We start from the raw sequence: 21,226 nt of genomic DNA, 5'->3' as shown, positions 1-21,226 counted from the left end.
TCACGAGTCACATGCAAATGCTTGATGAAAGGGTTTCAATGGTTTTGCATTTGACTCGTGAGGGACATCTAGTAACGACTAGTGGAACTGCAGCTTGATGTAAGAATAATTTCAATGCTTTGCATTTGACTCGTGAGGGACGTCTAGTAACGACTAGGTGAACTGCAGCTCTTTGTAGAATTATTTTGATATTGGATACTGTATTATTCACTGCCCACTGCTAATCTCGTCCCATAATGCTTTGCAGGGCCTTTGGTTGGGATCGGTTTTTTGCCAATAACTGTGCTTTCGGTGGTCCTAAGAGGATGGGACCACCACTGAAGTTCAACAAAATGTGCTTTTTGTTTATGCTCTTTGTGTTCAAGGCATCTGCTTGGTCCTCCCCCTAGGTTAGGGGGGACCCCAAAATCATCAGCTCTCTCATTGCCTAAAGTTTTCATTTTAAAAGTTCACTTTTGTGAATTGGTTATATGCTTTTAAGTATGTAAAATAGCTTTTTCAAAGCATCTGAGGATGTTGTTGATTTAACTGCTACGCTACGTGCGGTACTGTACTACGTGCAGAAGTGCAAATTAGTACAAACTTTGCATGCGCGTTACCGTAGCGTAGTATTATGCCCAGGGTTAGTCTTGACTCTCGAAGTGTCCTAGTTTAAAAGAGTTCCATCGTAGTCCATCCAGAAGTGTCTTTAAATTGTATATTTGTAATTTCTACGTTTCCCATAGAAAGTCAATGGTAACCCGTGACTGTGTTTAGACACTGCACGCGTCTCCCGTGGGCCTCCTACTTCCTAACCTTTGGTTGTTTAAAGTAGCCCCAGCGATTTCACAGGCCCCAAACCTGCTTTCTAATTCTCTTGTGGTTCTTATACCACTATTTTAGTATATTGTTTGTGAGGCTCCTAGGGCATAACGTATACTGTGCAACTTATCGTAGATTAACTAAGACTTTTATTGTATTTTTACCTCTGACCTCATAAAGAGTGCAGAGGGGTTTTGTTTAGAATAAATACATATATATTTGATACATACCTTGTGTGGTGTCCTTTCCTTTGGTACTCAAGGGATTATAATTGGTAAAACAACTTGCTTAATACGCTCTCTGAAGTCTTAGCCTGATGACTGCTGGTCCATGCTACCACTAGGATAGCTTTCTATAAGGTTGACTTTACAACCACCATCAATAAGGGTCAATTAGAATGGTGCAAGGTGGCCACTAGAACTAGTGGACATCATGTGCCACCATCACCTAGCTGCTAAACTAGGTATTAGGCCATTGCAGTTCCAGAGTTAGGGTCCCATTTCCAGAATCAAGATGCCCCTTAGCATCACAGTCACATCTTGCATGCAGCAGTGAATGGGCCGCGGGCCCACCATGTCATCATCTCCAGCGTTTCAACATTTCCTGTGGCTCTGGGAAAATCACAAATCCTCCACCTGGGATCCCAGATGTCCCTGCAGCGAAGAGACCAGCACCGCTCTCAGTTGCTACTCTCCAGAGGGAGGTATATCTAGCAGAGTCAGGGCCTCCGTCAGTTCTGACACATGGTGGGCTTTGTTGCGATATTGAAATGCTAGGCCAAAAGGAACTGTCCAGCGATACCTGAAGCGCTCTTTGTTATGTTTTTCCGTCATTGGGTAAAACATCTGACGTCGCACCAGTGTTGCTTGAGCTAAATATTGATATAAGTAGCATAATGAGCCCTGAAAGGACACCTTATCTCATTTTCTTGCTGCTTGCAGAATAGTTTAATTTACCTAAGACACCACGTGAATGTTTTTTGCCCCCATTCAAAGGCCTCCCCACTCTATGAAATCTCTTTACCTTGATTTTCAAGTGTGATTCTCTGAGAGTCTCCAAGAACAGTCCTACCACAAAGTACTCAAGTTCGGCACCCTCCGCACCTTCCTCTAACTCCTTTATTCTGATATTGTTGCGTCACAAACTGTTTTCTAAGTCTTCATTTTTCAATATGATCACTTGTTGCTGAGTGTTGAAAGCTTGTATATGATCCTCTGCACTCTGTGTATGTTGCTCTCAATCTGTCGTCTTGGTTTCGAAGTCCATTATTCTTGTGCCGTCTAAGGGCCCGATGCACAAGTTACTTACCTTCGGTAACGATATATCTGTAAGAAACCGTACTTAGTGTTAGATTCCTTACCTTAGACTTTCCTCAGACTGGATCCGGAAAGTTTTGCGTAGCAGTACCCTTGCACATCAGTAGGCATCGTCTGCGGCTCCGCGTCCGTCGTTGGCATCGTGAACGCCGGGATGACATCATCGGAGTACTTAGACGCTGCCCTCGCGTGCTGATGTCAGTTCTTGTACATAGTTTTCCGCACCAGGAACGCAGAGCCATGCCAGAGACTGACACTGGTGCAATGAAACTAGGGCCCTGAAAGGGATGTCCTTAACCCTAGATATCGGTTCGCAGAAAGGGGAGGATGGGTGGGGCGGTAAGGAACTACTGTTTCTTATAGATATATCGTTACCGAAGGGAAGTAACTTGTGCATCTGAAAGAAACAGGTTAGTGTTAGATTCCTTACCTTAGAATAGATACCCCAGCAATACCAACCCCGTTGGTGGGTCTGCGAACCAAGATCACACTAGAAAGTCCTGGAGAACGGAATGGCCAAAAAAGCCATCTCTTCGGACTTGGCTGTCCAGGCAGTAGTGTCTAGCAAACGTGTGCAGCAAAGCCCACGTAGCTGTCTGACTCCCCAACCCAGGGCAGTAGTAGCCGCCGTGGCCCGAGTAGAATGGGCCCTCAGCCCAACAGGAGGCTCCTTTTTTGCGAAGGAGTAACAGACCTTGATGCACAACAGGGCCCACTGAGAGATGGTCCGTTTGTGCACCGCCTGTCCCTCATCTTCGCGCCCACGTAACCAACAAAGAGCTGGTCGTCCACCCGGAACTAGCGTGTGCGGTCTAGATAAAAAGAGAGCGCACGTTTCGGGTCCAGACGGTGGAGCCTCTCTTCCTCCTTTGAGGGATGTGGAGGCGGAAAGAAGGTGGACAAGGTGATGGACTGCTCGAGCACTTTGGGCAGGAAAGAGGGACGAGTTTTCAAGACAACTTTGTCCGGATGGACAGAAAGGAAAGGAGGCTTAGAAGACAGAGCCTGGAGCTCACTCACTCTCCTTGCAGAGGTGATGGCAACCAGGAATGCAGTCTTAAAAGTCAGAAGACGTAGAGGGCAATTGTGAACTGGCTCGAAAGGAGCGCACATCTAATAGGTTAAAACAAGGTTCAAGTCCCACTGAGGCATCACGAAAGGAACAGGAGGAAACATGTGCGTGATGCCTTTCAAGAATCTATTTACAACAGTGGACTTGAAAAAGGGAAGGCTGACAGGAAGCCTCAAGAAGACAGAAATGGCAGAGAGGTAGCCCTTAATAGTGCCCAGAGCAGAGCCCTGCTGGGCAAGAGAAAGAAGGAAGAGGAGAACATCTGAAAGGGGGGCAGACAGTGGATCCACAGCCTTTGCTGTGCACAATGCCACAAATTTGTTCCACTTGCAGGCGTATACCGATTTTGTGGAGGGACGCCTGGCTGCCAGAATAACATCACAGACTTCAAGAGGCAAGTCAAATGGCCTCAACTGCCACTGCTCAATCTCCACGCATTTAGGTAGAGGCTGGACAGGTTCGGGTGGAGGTCCGTCCCCTGCTGCTGCGACAGAAGGTCCTCCTGAAGAGGCAGATGAATCGGGGGATCGACTGACATGCTGAGTAGCTCGGGATACCAGTATCTTCGTGCCCAGTCTGGAGCCACAAGGATGACTTGGGCCCAGTCGCGCCTGATCTTCTTCAGCACTCTGGGCAGCAGTGGGGTATAGGCGGAAAGGCGTATAGTAGACCGCAGCTCCACTCACGACGAAAAGCGTCTCCGAGCGAGTGCCTCCTTGGAAATTCCAACGCGCAGAACTGATGACATTGCGCATTCTCTTTGGTGGCGAATAGATCTAACAAAGGCTCTCCCCACTGCTGAAAGAGGCCTTATGCCACGTCCGAGTTCAGACGCCATTCGTGATCCATCATGCACCGGCGGCTGAGTTGGTCCGCCCTGGCATTCAGGGAACCTGCCAGGTGTTGAACCACCAGGGTGATGCCCTGGTGTTCCAGCCATGTCCAGAGGTGCAGAGCCTCCTGACAACGGGTCCACGACCCCACCCCGCCCTGTTGGTTGCAGTACCACATGGCGTTGGTGTTGTCCGTGAACACCTGCACTACACTTCCCTGGACAGGGGGAAGGAATGCCATCAGTGCAAGCCAGATCGCCCGCAGCTTCAGAAGGTTGATGTGGAGCCGGGACTCCGCCGGAGACCAGAGGCCTCTGATCTCCCTCTCTCCCTCTGTGGCCCCCCATCCCAGGAGAGACGCATCCGTCACCACTTCGTGCTCCGGTTGGGGTAGGGAGAGAGATCTGCCGCTGACCCAATGGCGGTTCGTGAGCCACCACTGTCTTGCAGGGCCCTCCAAATCCGGACGTGGTCGGACAGGTTGTCCTGATGCTGTGCCCACTGAAACTTCAGGTCCCACTGCAGAGCCCGCATCCGCCTCCTGACGTGATGCACCAGAAGGATGCAGGAAGCCATCAGCCCCAGGAGCCGCAGCGTCAACCTGACAGCAACTCGGGATAAAGGCTGAAAGATCGGAATCAGAGCCTGAATATCCCAAACCTGCTGTTCGGGGGGATAAACCCGAAACTGCGCTGAGTCCAGAACCGCTTCGATGAAAAGGAGCTTCTGAGAGGGGCTCAGTTGTGACTTCGGCACGTTGATGAAAAACCCCAGCGAGTGCAGGAGGTCGGCCGTAGTCTGGAGGTGGGAGACGACTGACTGTGGCGAGCCCTCCTTCAACAACCAATCATCGAGATAGGGGAAGACTGAATCCCTTAATCAGCGCAGATAAGCTGAGACCACCGCCATCACTTTCCTGAACACCCGTGGGGCACTGGTAAGGCCGAAGGGGAGCACGGTAAACTGAAAGTGCTCGTGGTCCACTGTGAACTGCAGGTAACGCTGGTGGGCCGGCAGGATGAGGATGTGGAAATACGGGTTCTGGAAGTCCAACGCTCCCATCCAGTCTTCTGGGACCAGGACAGCTAGGACCTGAGCCAAAGTCAGTATCTTGAACTTCTCCTTCCGGAGGAAGCCGTTGACGCTCCGTAGGTCCAAGATAGGGCATAGGCCTCCTTTGCCCTTCTTGGGTACCAGAAAGTAGTGGGAATAGCAACCACGTCCTACTTCTGGCCCAGGAACGCGCTCGAAGGCCCCCTTGACCAGAAGTTGCAAGTGATCCCCCGACATGCGGTGGTACTGCGGTGGCATGGCTGGAGGGGTCGCCTCGAAGGGGGGGGAGTAGCCCCTTTGGACGATTAGCAGCACCCACCTGTTCGGCGTGATGGAGCGCCAGTGGAGAAGGTGATGGCGAACCCTGCCCCCACTGGCGTAGAATGGGCCTGAAAACTCGGAGGATTTTGAGGCAGATGCTGCGCGGCGGGTGTGGACTGACCTTGCCGGTGTCCCCCGGCACCGCCACGGCGGTTACCACGTCCGCGACCGCATTGAAGTTGGTTCTGTGGCCTGTGGCCAACTGGACGTGTGGGGGCGCCCCTTCCCAGGCCATGAAAGGGATGAAAGGCGGAAGTTTGCTGGCATTGGCCGAGGCCCAAGGACTTGGCCGTAGCCCTGGTGTCCTTGAAACGCTCCAGTGTACTGTCCGCCTTGTCGCCAAAGAGGCGACGGCCATCAAAGGGCATGTCCATAAGGGTGGCTTGGACATCCCCCAAAAAGTTGGCGGACCTCAGCCAGGCGTGGCGGCGAAGCCCCACCGTCGTCGCAATCGCCCTACCCAGCAAGTCTGTTGTGTCAAGTCCACACCGAATGGAATAGCGTGCTGCATCCCGTCCCTCTGCTAGGGCTTGGGTAAGCTTTGCCTAAACTGCCACCGGGCACTGCGGCAGCACTTCCACAACCGTATCCCACAGAGAGTGGGTGTAACGGCCCAAAAGGCAGGCGGTGTTGACAGACCGCTACCCCAAACTCAGTGAGGAGAACAGTTTCTTCCCAAACTGATCGTACCTTTTGGATTCCCGATCCAGAGGAGCGGTCGGGAATGCGGTCTGGGAGGTAGAGGCCTGGATCACCAGGCTCTCAGGGGTGGGGTGAATGGACTGGAAGCTGGGGTTGCCCGGAGCCGGACAGTGGCATCGGGCCACGTTCCGATCTACAGGGAGGCCTGTAGAGGGCTTGGACCAGGTGCCCACCAGAACGTCAGTGAGGGCTTCGTTAAATGGCAGGAGAGGCTCCGAGGAGCTTGCCTGCAGTTTGAGCACCTCAGTGAGGAGTTTAGTCCTTACGGCCGTGACCTGGAGCTCAAGAGCCAAGGCCTTGGCTGCCCTAGTCAACACCATGCTGTAAGCAGCCCCCTCCTCCATAGCCACGGTAGGAGGGGAGATAAATCCAGTGTCGGGCGAAGTGTCCAGACCACTGGCCTCCCCCTGCTCGTCTGCCCAGTCCTGAAGCCCCCGACGGCGCTGGGGCCGGAGCAGCTGGCCCGCTTAGGCTCCCAGAAGGACCCGTCGGGTCCGAAGGATCCTTGGGGGGTTCCGACAGAGGGAAGCGCGACCTCATGCCCGTGAGGAAGGCGCTAACCTCCTCTGGCGTCGTGTGCAGCCCAGGGACTGGCGGATGTGGAGCTGGGTGCAGGACTTGCGGCTCCGGCCGAGTCGCGTGGGTTGTGTCACTCGAACCCCCGGCCATGTCGCGCGAGCGTCGGGGGGAGTCAGAAGAGCGATGTCGCTACTTCGACTTCTTGTACCTCGCCTTACCTGAGGACTTGGAGCCCGACGAGTGGTGTTGACTCGTCGAGCGGCGATGACTGTGGCCCGTGACCGGTCGCTCCACCTCCTCATGGACCGGGACCTCAAGCGGCGCGGGGCCGACTGCCAGAGCTCAAGACGCTTGGGACCACTCCCGCCTAGCCTTTGACGTCAAGGCCCGGCAGTCGGGGCACGACTTGTCATCGTGGTCGGCCTCGAGACAGTAAAGGCACCGACTGTGGGGGTCGGTCATCGACATCAAGCAGTGACAATCGTCCCAGGGTTTGAACCCAGGCATCCCTATCGGCACCGCGAGTCTAGGAATCGACTCTAGAAAGATCCAAAAGAGATCAAAAAGTTTAGTCAAAAATTGACTAGGAGTACTGCTCTTCCCGGGTCTGCGCTTGCTGGCACGGAAAAAAGAAGAACTGACATCAGCGTGCGAGGGCGGCGTCTAAGTACTCCGGCGACATCATCCCGGCGATCACGACTCCGACGACGGACTCGGAGCCGCAGACGATGCCTACCGACGCGCGCAGGGGTGCTGCTACGCAAAACTTTGTGGATCCAGTCTGATGCCTGGGGATATTCTAAGGTAAGAAATCTAACATTAACCTGTTTCTCTCAGATTACGATGTCAGGCGGAAAGCCTCTGGGCAACTATAAAAGGCTTTCCACTTGACATCGTAGCTTTCAGTCTGCCTGTTGTATTAGAATGATGGTGGTCAGAGTGAAACCTGAGGGGGTATGCCGATGTGCTTTCAATGGGTTCAAGGAGCCTGTTGGGGCGTCGGAACATCGGAAGCCACCATGATTCCTTAACCCCTTCGCTGACAGGCCTTTTTCCCCCATGTGCTAAGCCTTTTTTTTGGCTATTTGGGGTACTTTGCGCTAAGGTCCTGTAACTTTTTGACCAAATAAGGTATCTACACCAAATTTGCGTCCTTTTCTTCCAACATTATGGGGATTCTAAAGGTATCCAGGGTTTGTGGATTCCCCAGGAGGAGACCCTGAAATTAGCCAAAATATAGCTACATTTTTTTTTTAAAAATTGGAAAAAAGTGCTGTAAATGAAAGCATCTATTTGTTTTCCTGCAAATGGTATCCACAAAGGGTTTGGGGGTCTGAAATCACCATTTTCCCAGCTTTTAGGGACTGACAGACTTTTGTCAGAAAACCAAATTTTTTTTGTAATGGCTTTTATTATGTACCGGGTATATAGCAATTAATTTGGGAAAATATGTACAGTGAAAAATCGGGATGAAAGATACCTATGTATTTCTGAAATTGAAACAAAATATATAGTTTAGAAACAGTAGCTATTTGCACATCTCCAAAATTGTGAGTACCCATACTAGAATTAGAATTATAGGAAATTTTTCAAACTGACTTTTTTTTTTACACATTGTCTTTCATTTGGAAGGCAGAAATACACTGAAAGTCAATAAGTAATAACAAGTTGCTCTACAATTCTGAATTAGCCTAAGTCTCCTGATAAAAATGGTACCACACTTGTGTGGGTAGGCCTAGTTCCTGCGACAGGAAACGGCTCAAAACGCAATGTTGACACACTTCATTTTTTACAGTGAAAGCTGACCCTTTTTTTGCAAAGTGCCTAGATGTAGATTTGAACCCTAGCTTTGCTGGCACCTAGGGAAACCTAGCAAACCTATACATTTTTTAAAACTAGACACCCAGGGGAATCCGGGATCGGGTGACTTGTCTGGCTCTCACCAGGTTCTGTTACCCAGATCCCTTGCAAACCTCAAACTTTGTAAAAAGAAAAAACGCATTTTCCTCACATTTCTGTGGTGGAAGGTTCTGGTATCTGTGTGGATCCACAAACTTTCACCCACCCCGCATTCCTCAAAGTCTTCCAAGAAAAATGGTACCTCATTTGTGTGGGTAGGCCTTGCCTGTGACAGGAAATGTGGGGTGGGGGCATTGGCCTGCCCATCTTGGGTAGCCCCACCCCTAAATCTAATGTTAAAAAAGACTGGCTCCTAGTGGGATTTCTGCCCCCCAGTGGTCAGATTGGGGGCTACTGCCTCCATCTACCCCCCGAGGCAGAAAGATTGGAATTTCTCATTGTCATTTTGGGCAGCCCCCACCCCAACATGAATACAAAAGAAAATCCCTGGCTCTATTGTGCTTTCGACCCTCCCCGCCGGGGTACTGCCCCATATGCCCCCGGGGGGGCAGAAAGGCTGTAGTGCTCAGAACAAATTGGGGGAGCAAAGGCCCTTGCCCAAGGGGCAGCTCCCACCTCCCTGGTGTCTAGTGGGTGGATCCCTCCTTGGGATCGCACTCCTGAGCACATAGAATGTGAAACTGAAATGAGCCTAGAGGCTCATTTCAGTTTTGGTTTCTATGATATTATGACAGCACGACGTGCGCGCTGATCGTCCTTTCATGGAAAACAGGGGGAGAGCCTTGGGACAATGTAAGCATTTAAGGTGTTGGGTGGTGGGGGGCAAGGTTCAGGGAGTGAGACTGTAGGAGGCTGGCTTAATATATGGTGCACACTTATTTAAGTGAAGCACCCTGCACTAATCCAGACAACCCTTATGGGGATTTTAGTGTTCTTAGACCACCATAGAAAGCTCTCTAAGCAGTAGCTGTGCAGAGCAGTTTTCAGGCTTAATCCAGAAGGAGTGCTAAGCAGCTTATTTTTGCCAGAACTAATCATAAAGTGTAGGTTAAACGAAAAAGAACCCCACAGTGTAGTTATAAAAATACTTATATTTATTATACACACTCACTAATACATGGATAAATCTCTTACCCGGAGATATCAACAGAATACACACAATATTTCAAAAGGAAACAAGAAAGTAAGCACAAATGCACAGTGGTCTCCAGGGGGAGTCCAATCCATATGCTAACTTAGTGGAATGTGAACTGCGACCGAAGTTGAGACTTGACCCAGAAGACTCAGAAGAGCTGGGGTAAGTACCCAGGAACCCCATGGAGGCTGTGTGCAGAATGGAAACACGGCTGTATGCTCAATGCAAGTCAAAAGTTGCATTTGCAATTTTCTGGAAGAAGGGCCCTTCACAGCAGACCCTGAAGAAACCCAGTGGAATATAGAAGGTTGGAGAGTCACCCCACGAATGGATACCCCAGGAACTAGGATGCCTACACCAGGGAAGCCGGGTGCATATGTGCGAAGTGAAGTTGGAAACTGCCTTAGACCACAATGGAGGACTTCAATAATGATGTCGCCGGTGCTTGGCCATGACGTTTGACATCATAGAATGGACCTACATGTCTGCAGTATTAAAGAAGTTGGTATTTGGCCTCGGCTACTTGGGGTGGGTCTGCCTCTTCTATTCCGAACCGCTTGCTCAAAAAGTAGTCAATAATAGAAAGTCTCCTGTGTTCAAAGTTGGTAGGGGTACTAGACAGGGCTATCCCTCTCCCCATTGCTCTTTGCTTCAGTGCTTGAATCATTGGCGATGTGAATACGGAAGGATTCCATCATTAGGGGCTCAAATGGGCGGTGGGCTGGGAATACTGTATTTCGCTATACGCCAACAAATTTCTATTGTATTTGGCATTCCCCTCGGCCTACCTGAATAGAGTGCTCCACATTTTCATGATAGTTGGAAGATTAGCTGGTTACATGATTAATTGGTCCAAATCGGTCATCTATGTTCTTAGTGGAGGGTTGCCTTCACTGCCCAGGGGTTTCAATATAACAGAATCCTAACTTTACCACTACTAAATGCCTTTTGTGAATACCGAAAGTCGTACATTTTGGATTTTGTCTCAGTGTAGTAGTAGTAAAGTTAGGAGTCCTAACTTTACTACTACTAAAGGCCTTCTGTGAATACCAAAAGTAGTAAGTTTAGGATTTTATCTCAGATTAGTTTTGTGAATCGGCCCCATAGATGGTGCCCTGAGAGAACTCCTGTGGGATTGTGCACCGCCCAGAAATGCCAGGCAGAAGCTTACAAGAGGGTGGTATGATGGAGGAATTGGTCTCCCAGGCATTAAGAAATATTATTGGGTGGCGCAATTAGCTGCTATAAATCAGGGTACATACAGACCACAGGGAGATCCCGGATTACACATGGACAGATGGCTGCTCCCGGGAGAAAGTTTTGCAGGGGCATTATATACTAATCCCGCAAGAAAGAGACTGTTGGGACCTACTGGACATGCAATCCAAGTGTGGTGGGCTGCTACAAGGAGCCTGGGATGGGTAGGTAAAATCAAGATAGCCACCCCACTCTGGGATACCGACCTATTTGGTAATTTGCGGCACACCTGTGGATTCGACTGCTAGGACTTATTAGGTATCTCTAAGGTTGGGGATCTATGAAAGGCAGGAAGAATCATTCCCTTTGCCCAATTACAAGTGGAGTATGAATTGGCCAATACTGTGTATTTCAGGTATCCACAGATCCAACATGCGCTACTCGTGGTGATAGCACGGGGAGAAATGCCACCAGGCTCCACCCCACTAGAAGATAAGGTCCTAGACGGGAATCTCCAGAAAAAGCCATATCACTACTGTATAAGAAACTTGTCAACAACATGACAGACCCACTTCTTTGACTACGAGCCCAGTGGGACTATTATGTTGCCGGCCTGGAGGATGACGAGTGGCTTGAGGCCTTGGCATCTCCAAGAGAGACTGCCATATCCTTCAGGCTCAGACTCGTGCAGCTGAAAATTCTCCATAGAATATACCTAGAGGGACATACAATAGTAAAGCTGGGAGATAGCGAGAAGGCAGGATGCATGAGGGGATGTGGACAAGAGGTCGTCTTTGAAGAAGTGTATGGAACGTGAAATGGGCCACAAGATCGACCTTATTATTAAACTATGTCTTCTAAATATCTGAGGCCCTTCTGACCTATACACCAAAGAAAGGATATGGGTGACACATAGGATGGTAATTGCCAAGAGGAATATCCCTAGACGGTAGAGGGGGAGGTAACCACCAACATTGGTTGACTGGCGAAAGGACATGGACTGGTGTATGGTAATGGAGAACACCGTGTATGAATCCAGGGGATCTCCCACCAAATGGACACAGAAAATTGGGAAAATTAAGTACAGTGTAGGAATATGTGACCACTTGGAGCCCAGGCAGGATGCTGATCCAGGATGGCCGGTTATTAGGGGCCCCAATGAAATTGGTTTGTAACAATCATGTGATTACAGATATGTTGTTAAGTTCATGCCAGTACAAAAGCCTGTATACACATGTCTGAATGTTGTCTAACATGTATTCACCTTGTCCCCAAAAAAGTTTTATTAAAAAAAAATATTCCACTGGTGAAGGAGTCCAGAAGAATCCAAGGGTGGATTCCTTGAAAGGAGTACCTGCAAGCAGAGGGGACAGAGTCTATGCCACTCAGGAGTGACCAAGAGGCACGGAAGACCAATGACCACCGATGCCGGAAGATGCCGGAGGGTTGATGGTGACCTTGTTGCTTCAGCTGTGAGGACCAGGCAATGTGGTGGAAGATCAGGGGCAGTTCATGACCTGTTCCACATTGGAAGTCAAGAACCAGGGGGTCGGTGCCTGGTGGGAGCAACAATAAACCTTGGCAGCAGCGACAGACTGGAATACGAAGAAGATCCAGTGTTAGGACCAGCAAGGTCCAAGAGACTCACCAAGTGCAGGAGAGTCAGAGCAGACCCGAGCAAGCAGGGGAGCCCAATGAAGCCAAAGAAGACCCTCAAGAGGACCTACAGGCCAAAGGCACAGGATTTGCAAGAGGACCTCGAGCAGCTCACCAAAGATACAGGCCCACGGTGCAGAAGATGCAGCGAGGACAAAGACCTTGGTAGGAAGAGATGCCGAAGGCTGGAGCTTCTTGTAGCCTGAAGATTTCTGGAGGACAGAGTCAGCAAACCTTGGCAACGGCAAGTCGACATGTTGCACAGGGGTTTTGTTCCAGCGGTTCCGACAAGGGCTGCAAACTTGGTGAGAAGACAGTGCAGGCCTCGAGGGAGTTGCAGAACCCCCACCTGTGTTGCTGAGGCTTTTGGAGTACGTGGGACCTCAGGAGCAGCAGACCGGCCAGCTTCATTGCAGTGCCTGCAGATGGAGGGGAGTGACTCCTTCACTCCAAGGGACGTTACTTCAGGTGTCTTTGATGCCCACAGGCCTGGAGAAGAATCAGGATTAAGCACAGAAACAGATGACATAGAAGTCTGGCAGGATGACGAGACCAAGAGCAACAATAGTCTTCCTTGTTGCAGTCTCGGTTCCAGATGAAGTCCAACGAAGTCCAAGGTGGGCGGACAGTTGAAGTGAAAGTGGTTTCGGATCTGAATCTTTTCACCACAAGGAATCTGAAGAGCCACCCACAAGTAAGCCAGGAGAGCACCAAATGTACCCTTCAGAGCAGTCTGGTGGCACTGGCAATTGCCCCCACCCTAGCCCAATACATTAAGTCCTGTCTTGGAGGTGGTCACACATCACTGTGACAGGAAACCTATTGTTCTAACCTGCTCAACTCAGCAGCAGGTGGGCAGAATCGTGTTGGTGGTTGGCAGCAGCACTAGCTTGCTGTTAGACCCTGAAAGGCTGGACTTGGGAATACAGGGGGGGTCCATAGGGGAGCCCCTCAATACGAGGGTTGCAACATCCAACACTGGAATCAGTTTGGGATAGGATTCCAACATGTCTGAAACCAAACATCTTGTAATTGACTGGATGTGCACTATATGTATAAAATGGCTGACCGCACTTACAAAGCCTAGAGAATCGACTCCTGGGTTTGTAGGGGGTGTTTGGCATATGCAGGGCACCCTCACACTTATAACCTAGCAACCTGCGTTCAGGATTGAAAGAGCTACCTTAGGGACGACTTATAGGTTTTAAGTGCAGTGACCTCAGATATAAGGACACATATCTATTGTGAGTATTGTTAGCACCAGCTAGCACAGGCTGCAATGGCAGGCCTGTAGTCACTGTTTGAGTGGTATCTCATGGTTGGCAGAATACATACTGTATCCCATAGGAGACCCCTGGTGTACCTATGCGCTGGGTACCTTAGTACCATATACTAGGGACTTAGAAGGGTACACCAGTAGCCAATTAGGAAGGTATCAAAGTGCTTACCCTAGTCAAATTTAGGGAGAGGGTACAGTGACTGGGGTCCTGATTAGCAGGATCCCAGTATGACTAATCAGAAAACAGAATGACACCAGCAAAAAGTGGGGGTAACATTGCTAGAATGATCCTTTCCTTCCTACAGAGATGCAGAGATTCAAGGTAAGAGCACATTTGAACTAACATACAAAATAATAGCACAGATTTTAACAACTGTTGGTATAGCTTCTAGCGAAAAGACTATGTGTGCTGAGCACAGATATATTTTGAGATGGCCCCCATAGCAAAGTTCGGTTTGCGTACATGTTGGCGGGACAGATGAGAGGGCCCCGGGGCATCAGTATGCATGGTGCAAGTGTATGGTGGTACACAATTTCATAATTGTTTCACACAATACTAATCCATTTCCAGAAAGTGCCCCATGCCCTCTGTAAACTGAGTTCTAGCTTACTATATACATGATTTTGCACAGCTACTAGCTGAGCATTTTTCATGTCATTTTCTCTATAAATTGCGCAGTCCTCTGATGTGAGCAGATAAAAGTGTGCCTGACATGCCTGGGCCATTATTTTAACAAAGGGCCTTTAAAAGTTTGCAATGTGGAAAGAGAGACCCGAGACTCGTAGGGAGACATGGAAGTGGGAGTTACTATTAAAGAGCAAGGCAGGGTTAGTGACACCAGAGCAAGAAATAAAAGAAGAGCACAGCAGAGGAGCCACGGCAGCAGGTGTTACCATAAAACAGTGCCAGTCCCCCACATCGGCCTGTGAATCTGGGCAAATGATTTAGATTTCGGCAGACGGGTTACTCCATCATAATGGTGACGGATATCTTGTCCTCCGAAATATAAATCCCATTATAACCTATGGGATTTATATTTCAGCAGACAAGATATCCTTCACCGTTGTGATGGAATAACCAATCCGCCGAAATCGAAATCAGGCTCTTAATCACCCCCATGGCTAGAAAAGAAAAAAGGAAACAAAAAGGTGAAAGCTGGCAAGGGAGAGAGATGGGCAAGCAACTAAGTAACCAGAAAACAAGACCTTAGCTAAATAACGATCAAACAGGAAATCGTATCACATAGCATGGGTGAGTCACTTATGTCTGTGGCAATACTTTAAAAGAAAAACAGCCGTCTAACTGCGAAGGTGGTACCTCATAGCAATGAATAGTTAAACTCACTGGAACACTGGCTGCATCAAAGGAGGGCGACAATTTGGCAGGCAATACTGTAGTAAAGGAAAGCTGAGTCTAAATAACCACATTAAACGTTCAACCACAAGCCACATACAGAACTTGTAGTGTACACACCAGGAGAGGCGCAGAGGCAGGAATCCGAAAGTTAGACAAATGTGGATAAAATAGAACAATGTCCTTCCCTTTAAAATGTCCTGGCTGACTAAATTGTTTAAGAGAGCTATGAATGCCAAATGCCGATTAAGATGGCCGAGCGACTGCCACTGACAGGCTGTTGGTGGCGGTCCCTCGACCATCGTAACAGGGATCTCCATCCACCATATTACAATGGCTTCTGGACGGCTGAAGGTCAGAAACATCGACCACCACGGTCCCGTCAGGCAGGCTTTATTCAACCACCTGTCGGGCCTCCATGTAGTCCCAGAATGACGGCGGTGCCTGTCAGGCACCGCTGTAGGGATTACAATATCCCTTTCTGCCGGTCGTTCTGTGGCAGTCAAGCAGCAGTAAAATGGCATGTGGAAACAGATTTGGGGGCCTCTAGCTAGCCCCCTAACCCTCTGGGCCAGGGACATATGCCCTGGGGGCACCTTTGGTGCCCCCCAATATATCCCTACACCATGTGGTATGCACCGTATGGTGCTTGCCATGTAGTACAGGAATATGTTGGGGGTGTCTGTTGTGTCTTGGGTGGCTGCTGCAGAGCTCAGCACCGGCCACAGTACAAAACATGGGCAATGCAACCACCACGTTTGCATTCGCAACCTAATTTGCCTTGAGGAACTGCCGCCTTGTAGGCAGGCGATCCCAAATACAAACTGATGGCAGATAAATGAAAGTCCGTCCTCTCCCATAATGATCCACATTAGTTTAGACTGGTTGGCCAGCTCACCTCCCTATAAAGAAAGGGGATCCAATGTTGCCTCCTAACATTGAAAAGAACCCAACGCTGCCCCTGCTTGTCATTTCACAAATTCCTCTGCTGCTAACAACACTGGAAAAGAAGGAGGAGTTACAATGAGAGGAGGATGGCGTGAAGGAGAGGGAAAACCATGCAGCCGACAAGTACGCTTGAAATGCGTGCAGCCACTGGGAGATTAGATAGAGGCCAACAAATGAGCACAGCGCTGTGCAGGCAAAACCTAAAAAAGAGTTTCACAAGAGCGGATGAAAAGGACTACTTGAGCCATGGGACACTGATAAGAAGAATGCATGCAGAACATCAGAAAGCAGCATGCTACAAGCAATAGAAACTGAGGAAATGTAAGTGGCAAGCACACGAATAAATGAAAAGTGAGGTCAGATGTAAGTCCCTATAAGATTTATACTTCATACAATTGATTTTACAAGAACAGTGCAAGTGTTGTGCAGGTAAAACCTAATTAAGTAGTTTGTAAACGTTGGCACCATATTCAGGACACCCTTGACCACAAGCTATTGTATTGTGTACTAGTCTGGACTTTTACTTTTTTCAATCCTTGATGTTAAAATTGTCTGGATTCTAATGAGAATTGGTCCCAGTAGATGGGCACATTTTGTTGTGTACTGTTTTTGTTATTCATTTGGTCACAATTTTTTCACTTGTCCTGTGCTGTCACCAGGAGCATCTTTTATGTTTCCAACTGTCTCAATTTCATGAATATGTGATATCTGACAACAGAGAAATAGAAGTCTGTTTTTCTTGTTTGCATCCCATCATTGTTTTGGGATAGTTTGGGTGACATTTGGTGGAGATCTTTGCTGATGAGTAAATATATAAAGGTAACGAATAAATTATTCTTAAAGGAACCTTATTTTTCTATATGATCACTATATCAGTGTTCTTTGGAAATACAGGAGCTCGTGCTCTTTCCAGTTTATATAGGAAAGCAGCTTACATCATAGTTTTGTTGAATAGTAACCTTGAGATGACAGCGTTACTGATGTAATAATTCAGAGCAATCTGTGATGTTCTGTAAATGTAAGCTGCTAAGAAATTGAAAAATAAAAAAAATAAAACACTGACTGGGCATTTACTTTTTTAGGTGGTAATTACCGTCATATTGTATTTGGACTTGAAACCTATTATTGCATCACTATACCAATCGTTGGAGACAGTAAAATACATACAGCAGTATATGGAAAGTTGGGATAGTAGGTGAAAAATGACTGTTGGTCCGAGTACTGAAAATGATAGTCCTGGTGGGTGCACATAGTTCTTGTGCACCACAAATGCGGGTGTGGGACTAATTTAAGTAGCATCTTGCTTCCTCCCAAGACTGTTTTCTATGCGATTGGCATGGCTTGCACAAGAAGAGAATTACTTTACTGTGTAAAATCAGCCAAAGTCTACTTTGCATATTATTTTTCAGAGTGATTACAAGTTTTAAAACAGAGACATATTCTCCTCAGAGACTGGCAAAGTATTTGCATCCTTATCTCTCCTCAAAATATAGAATGCATTTTACAGACATTGTCCTATTGCTCGGTTATTCTTTCATAAGCACTTATACATCGATCCCTAAATATCAAACATAGGGGTATATTACCAACAACTAGCGATAATTTTTGTCTCTAACTTGTTTAGAGACAAAAATTATCGCCGCACATCGGCGATTTTTATCGCAGATAAACCTTGCTATTAGCAAGGTTTATCGCAAATGCGATAAAAAACTCCCGCAATGCATGAATATCGCTGAAAAGTCAGCGATATTCATGCATTATCGAGCAAATGCTCTTAGCCATGTTATCCACCTCCCATTGGATAACATGGCTAAGAACTGCTCAGGGCAGGTGTTAGCTTTTGGAGATATTCGCGCTTAGCGCGAATATCTCCAAAAGTTGGTAATAGGAGATAGCGATGTTAGCGACTGTTTCCAGTCGCTAACATCTTGGCACGCCCACTTTGCATGTCATTAGTGATAAATATCACTGACATGCAAAGCGGGGCCCAAGATGGTCGCTATCTCCTATTAGCTGTCGCTAACTGGTGTTAGCGACAGCTTGGTAATAGGGAGATAATTTTATCTCCGCTTTCTTCGCTTTTAAAGCCAAAAAGCGGAGATAAACCCCCTTGATAATATGCCCCCAAGTTAATATGTATTCGTTAAAAGATTGCCAAACCTTAAAAAAAATCATATTTATTTCACTCGTAAAAAAACTGATAAATAAATATATTTATTTATTTTCCACCATGGGCTTTCTTCCTTTACCTGCTCCTCAACCTTTTTATAAATATCAAGTACATCTTCCTTCAGTGAAGAGCGTTTCGGCTTGGGGTACCAAAACTCTTCTGAATCAACTGTAACAAGCTTCAATATTTCAGATGTCTGTTTTGAGAAAAGCAACATAAATTGTATGTTACAATTGCAAGAAAGATAACACCATTCATTTCTAAAAAAAAAAGTTACAGAATTACACTACTTTGGTAGGTTGTGTTACAGACATAAAAAAAGATTTCTTCACTTCGAAGATCAAGTTCCTATATATGTTCATTTGAGCATGTGCAAAATATATACATAGCGATTGTCATATTCAGTTCCTAATAACATAAAGACGAAGGCTGCATTGAAAAAAAAACCAGGACCATAGTCTCCAGAACAACACAGTGCACAGGTAGTCATTAATATTTTCAAAGATTTTAGAATGCAAGCGTCAACATACTTGAGCTTCAGGCGTACATACACTCGAATTAGTGGGCAGCTGGGTCGGGGAAAGGGTAGAATATTTCCAGATGGTTATATCCTATATGTGATCTTAGTAATAATGACGGCATAAATATTGCATAGTTACTAGGGTACTGATACTAAGCTTGAAGTCCATTGACCAGTGTTAAGGTAAAAACAGTTAGTAAAGGAGAGTAGAGAGGAATTTGCTAAGGAGTGGAAACCATTCGAAGCATTCACATAGAGGAGGATTCCCGCCATCCAGAACTTTTCATTGTTGTATAAGTGAATAAGAGCTATTGATCTATAATTGTTAATTCAGATCATTTATGCAGCAAGTTTCTGAATCTGAAAGATGTGTACTTTAAATGCGTCAAGAGTCATAGGAATATGTCCCGCAGTTATGTGCATTAGACTCCCACGGATCTACTCCCAGGCTTTGATATTTTGCACATTGGTAAGATGGGAGCCTTTCGAGTGGCAAGTGTTTCCCTTTGGCAGTATCCATAATTTTTCCCGGCTCTTGTTCCAGAATGTGATCCATTAATGAGCCCAGAGCACTACAAAGTCTTTCTTTGGTGGTCTGCTAATGTAGCAGGTCCAGTCTTGATTGTTGATATGTTCAAGCTGTAGCAGTAAGAGTAAGGTTCATACAAAAAAGACAGCTAACACGTGTTTAGTCACAGATGACTTTTTCAAGGCTGTAGTTTCAAATATAGAACACATCAAAAGATTATTGAAAAATTAATGAAGGCTGCATCCAGGAGATGAGAGATGTCATCCTAAAATAAAACCGCAAACTTGCCAGACGCGTTTCAAGTCAGCCTTCATGTGCAATAAAGAAGCAATTTGAATTCACCTACCTGAAGTGGCTCTTCCTCATGAGGTAACTCTGTGTTGATTTATGTTGAGCGGCCTGCCTCGGTCGCGGAAGAGCCCCGCTGTGAAGTGCAGCGTTCCTTTGCTGAAGTTATTTGAGGTCGCCAGCGAGGGAGGTACTTTTTCCATACAAAGGGGCAAGTATGCAGCAGGATGATTAGAAGGTGTGCATCCCCCCACTGTGGTACATTATGAATTAAGCATGCCCCACAAAAAACGGACTCACTGGAGGATTATCGGTACAGCTACAGAGACCAGAAGGCTTGTGAATTGGCTACGCCCACTGGGGCGGTGAATGTCGAATTTAACTAGCTGCACAGTACCGGCTTTGTGATGCATTCCAACTGCTGCCATTGAAGAAGGGTCTTATCAACTTAGGTCATAAATGCTGCCTTCGGATTGCTTTTAAGCTTGTTAGTCCCTTCCCAGGACAGCCCTGTCAATCATTTGTATCCTTCCATGGCTATTGGCCCCTTTACTGCACAGATTACTTTATTCCCGTCCCTTCCTCCCCCACCTCCCACAGTCCGTGACTTCTTGGGGCCCCCCCGCCATCTTCACGTGTACTCTCGGTCGTGCTCACAGCTTCTCGTGCCTTCCCGCACTCCCGCTTTCAATGCAATAGGTCTCGCGTAAATGCGAGTCCTATTGCATTGCCATTGCTTGTTTCCCCTTTGGTGCGCCATTTTAAAGCGAGGAAGGCGACCACTCAGGTAATCAAGCAGTAGCGGTTCGGATGCTGGTTAGAAGAGAGGAAATTGATTCCAGGGGCACAATTCAGAAAAGAACCGTGAGAAGTATTAGGAAGAGGAAAACTCAATCTGAATTTCTAATAAAACGCCAGGACAAGAAACGTGCTGTCATTTGAGGTACAGCCAACGTCCGGGGCGAGCTTAAATTTTATGACCTTTGTTAACCAACATATTTCTTACTTTTTTTTTTAAGTATGATATAGAAACACAAATATTCAGTCGCATTATGTAGTCATAACATATTTTAGTGTACAAAATTTCAGGTTAATTGTACTAGTTGCTTTGTTTTTTATTCCTAAATATTTTATATTTATATTTTTGAGGTTGTGGATGTGCCGTGAAATTACTGGCTGAGTTTTTCAGGTATAGAGTAAATGTTACAAGAAAATAGATGAAATGAAATATGTGTGCAATAGTTACAAAGGTAATATAACCTAGATTTTTCTTAGCATAAATGAAATGGTACGTTTTTGATTCACCAAGTGTATGAGGAGTTATTCTCCAGCAGACGAGCACATAGCTGGGCAAGGGCACAATGGGCACACCATGATATCAGCTAGATATCAGAAAAGGTGGCAGAGCAAAGTGCGGGGGTGCTAATGCCATTATTTAATTTTTTCACAGAGAATGAGGATAGTAATGTTGTTGCAAATGAATGTAACTTTTGGGCACGATAGGAGCATTGAACAAAGGAAGGGTATGAGGCATTTTTAAATGGGTTGTTTAATATTTTCAAAGGAGCCCGTTTGTGAGATTTAGCCAGTGGAATATGTCAGACGCAGTCTTATTTTTAAACTCATTTTGCAATAAAAGTCCTTGCTACAATGTTATGTCATTCTGTACGTTC

The 21,226-nt window shown here is 47.1% G+C and overlaps 1 protein-coding gene across 14 annotated transcripts in view; it reads right to left on the bottom strand.

Moving 5' to 3' along the window:
* The window catches only part of LOC144804990 (V-type proton ATPase 116 kDa subunit a 4-like), a 6,844,636-nt gene that overhangs the window by 1,829,331 nt on the left and 4,994,079 nt on the right, over positions 1 to 21,226 (bottom strand). For all 14 annotated transcript variants that reach the window (XM_078671938.1, XM_078672103.1, XM_078672267.1 and 11 more), the window contains one exon: positions 18,296 to 18,412. In XM_078671938.1, the coding sequence (XP_078528064.1) occupies positions 18,296 to 18,412 (117 nt within the window). The remainder of the gene's footprint in view (positions 1 to 18,295; positions 18,413 to 21,226) is intronic.

The sequence above is a fragment of the Lissotriton helveticus genome, chromosome 1_1 (genome assembly GCF_964261635.1).
Source record: "Lissotriton helveticus chromosome 1_1, aLisHel1.1, whole genome shotgun sequence".
NCBI classification, from domain to species: domain Eukaryota; kingdom Metazoa; phylum Chordata; class Amphibia; order Caudata; family Salamandridae; genus Lissotriton; species Lissotriton helveticus.
Note: the sequence above shows the minus strand (reverse complement) of the source record. Positions and strands in the feature narration are given on the sequence as shown.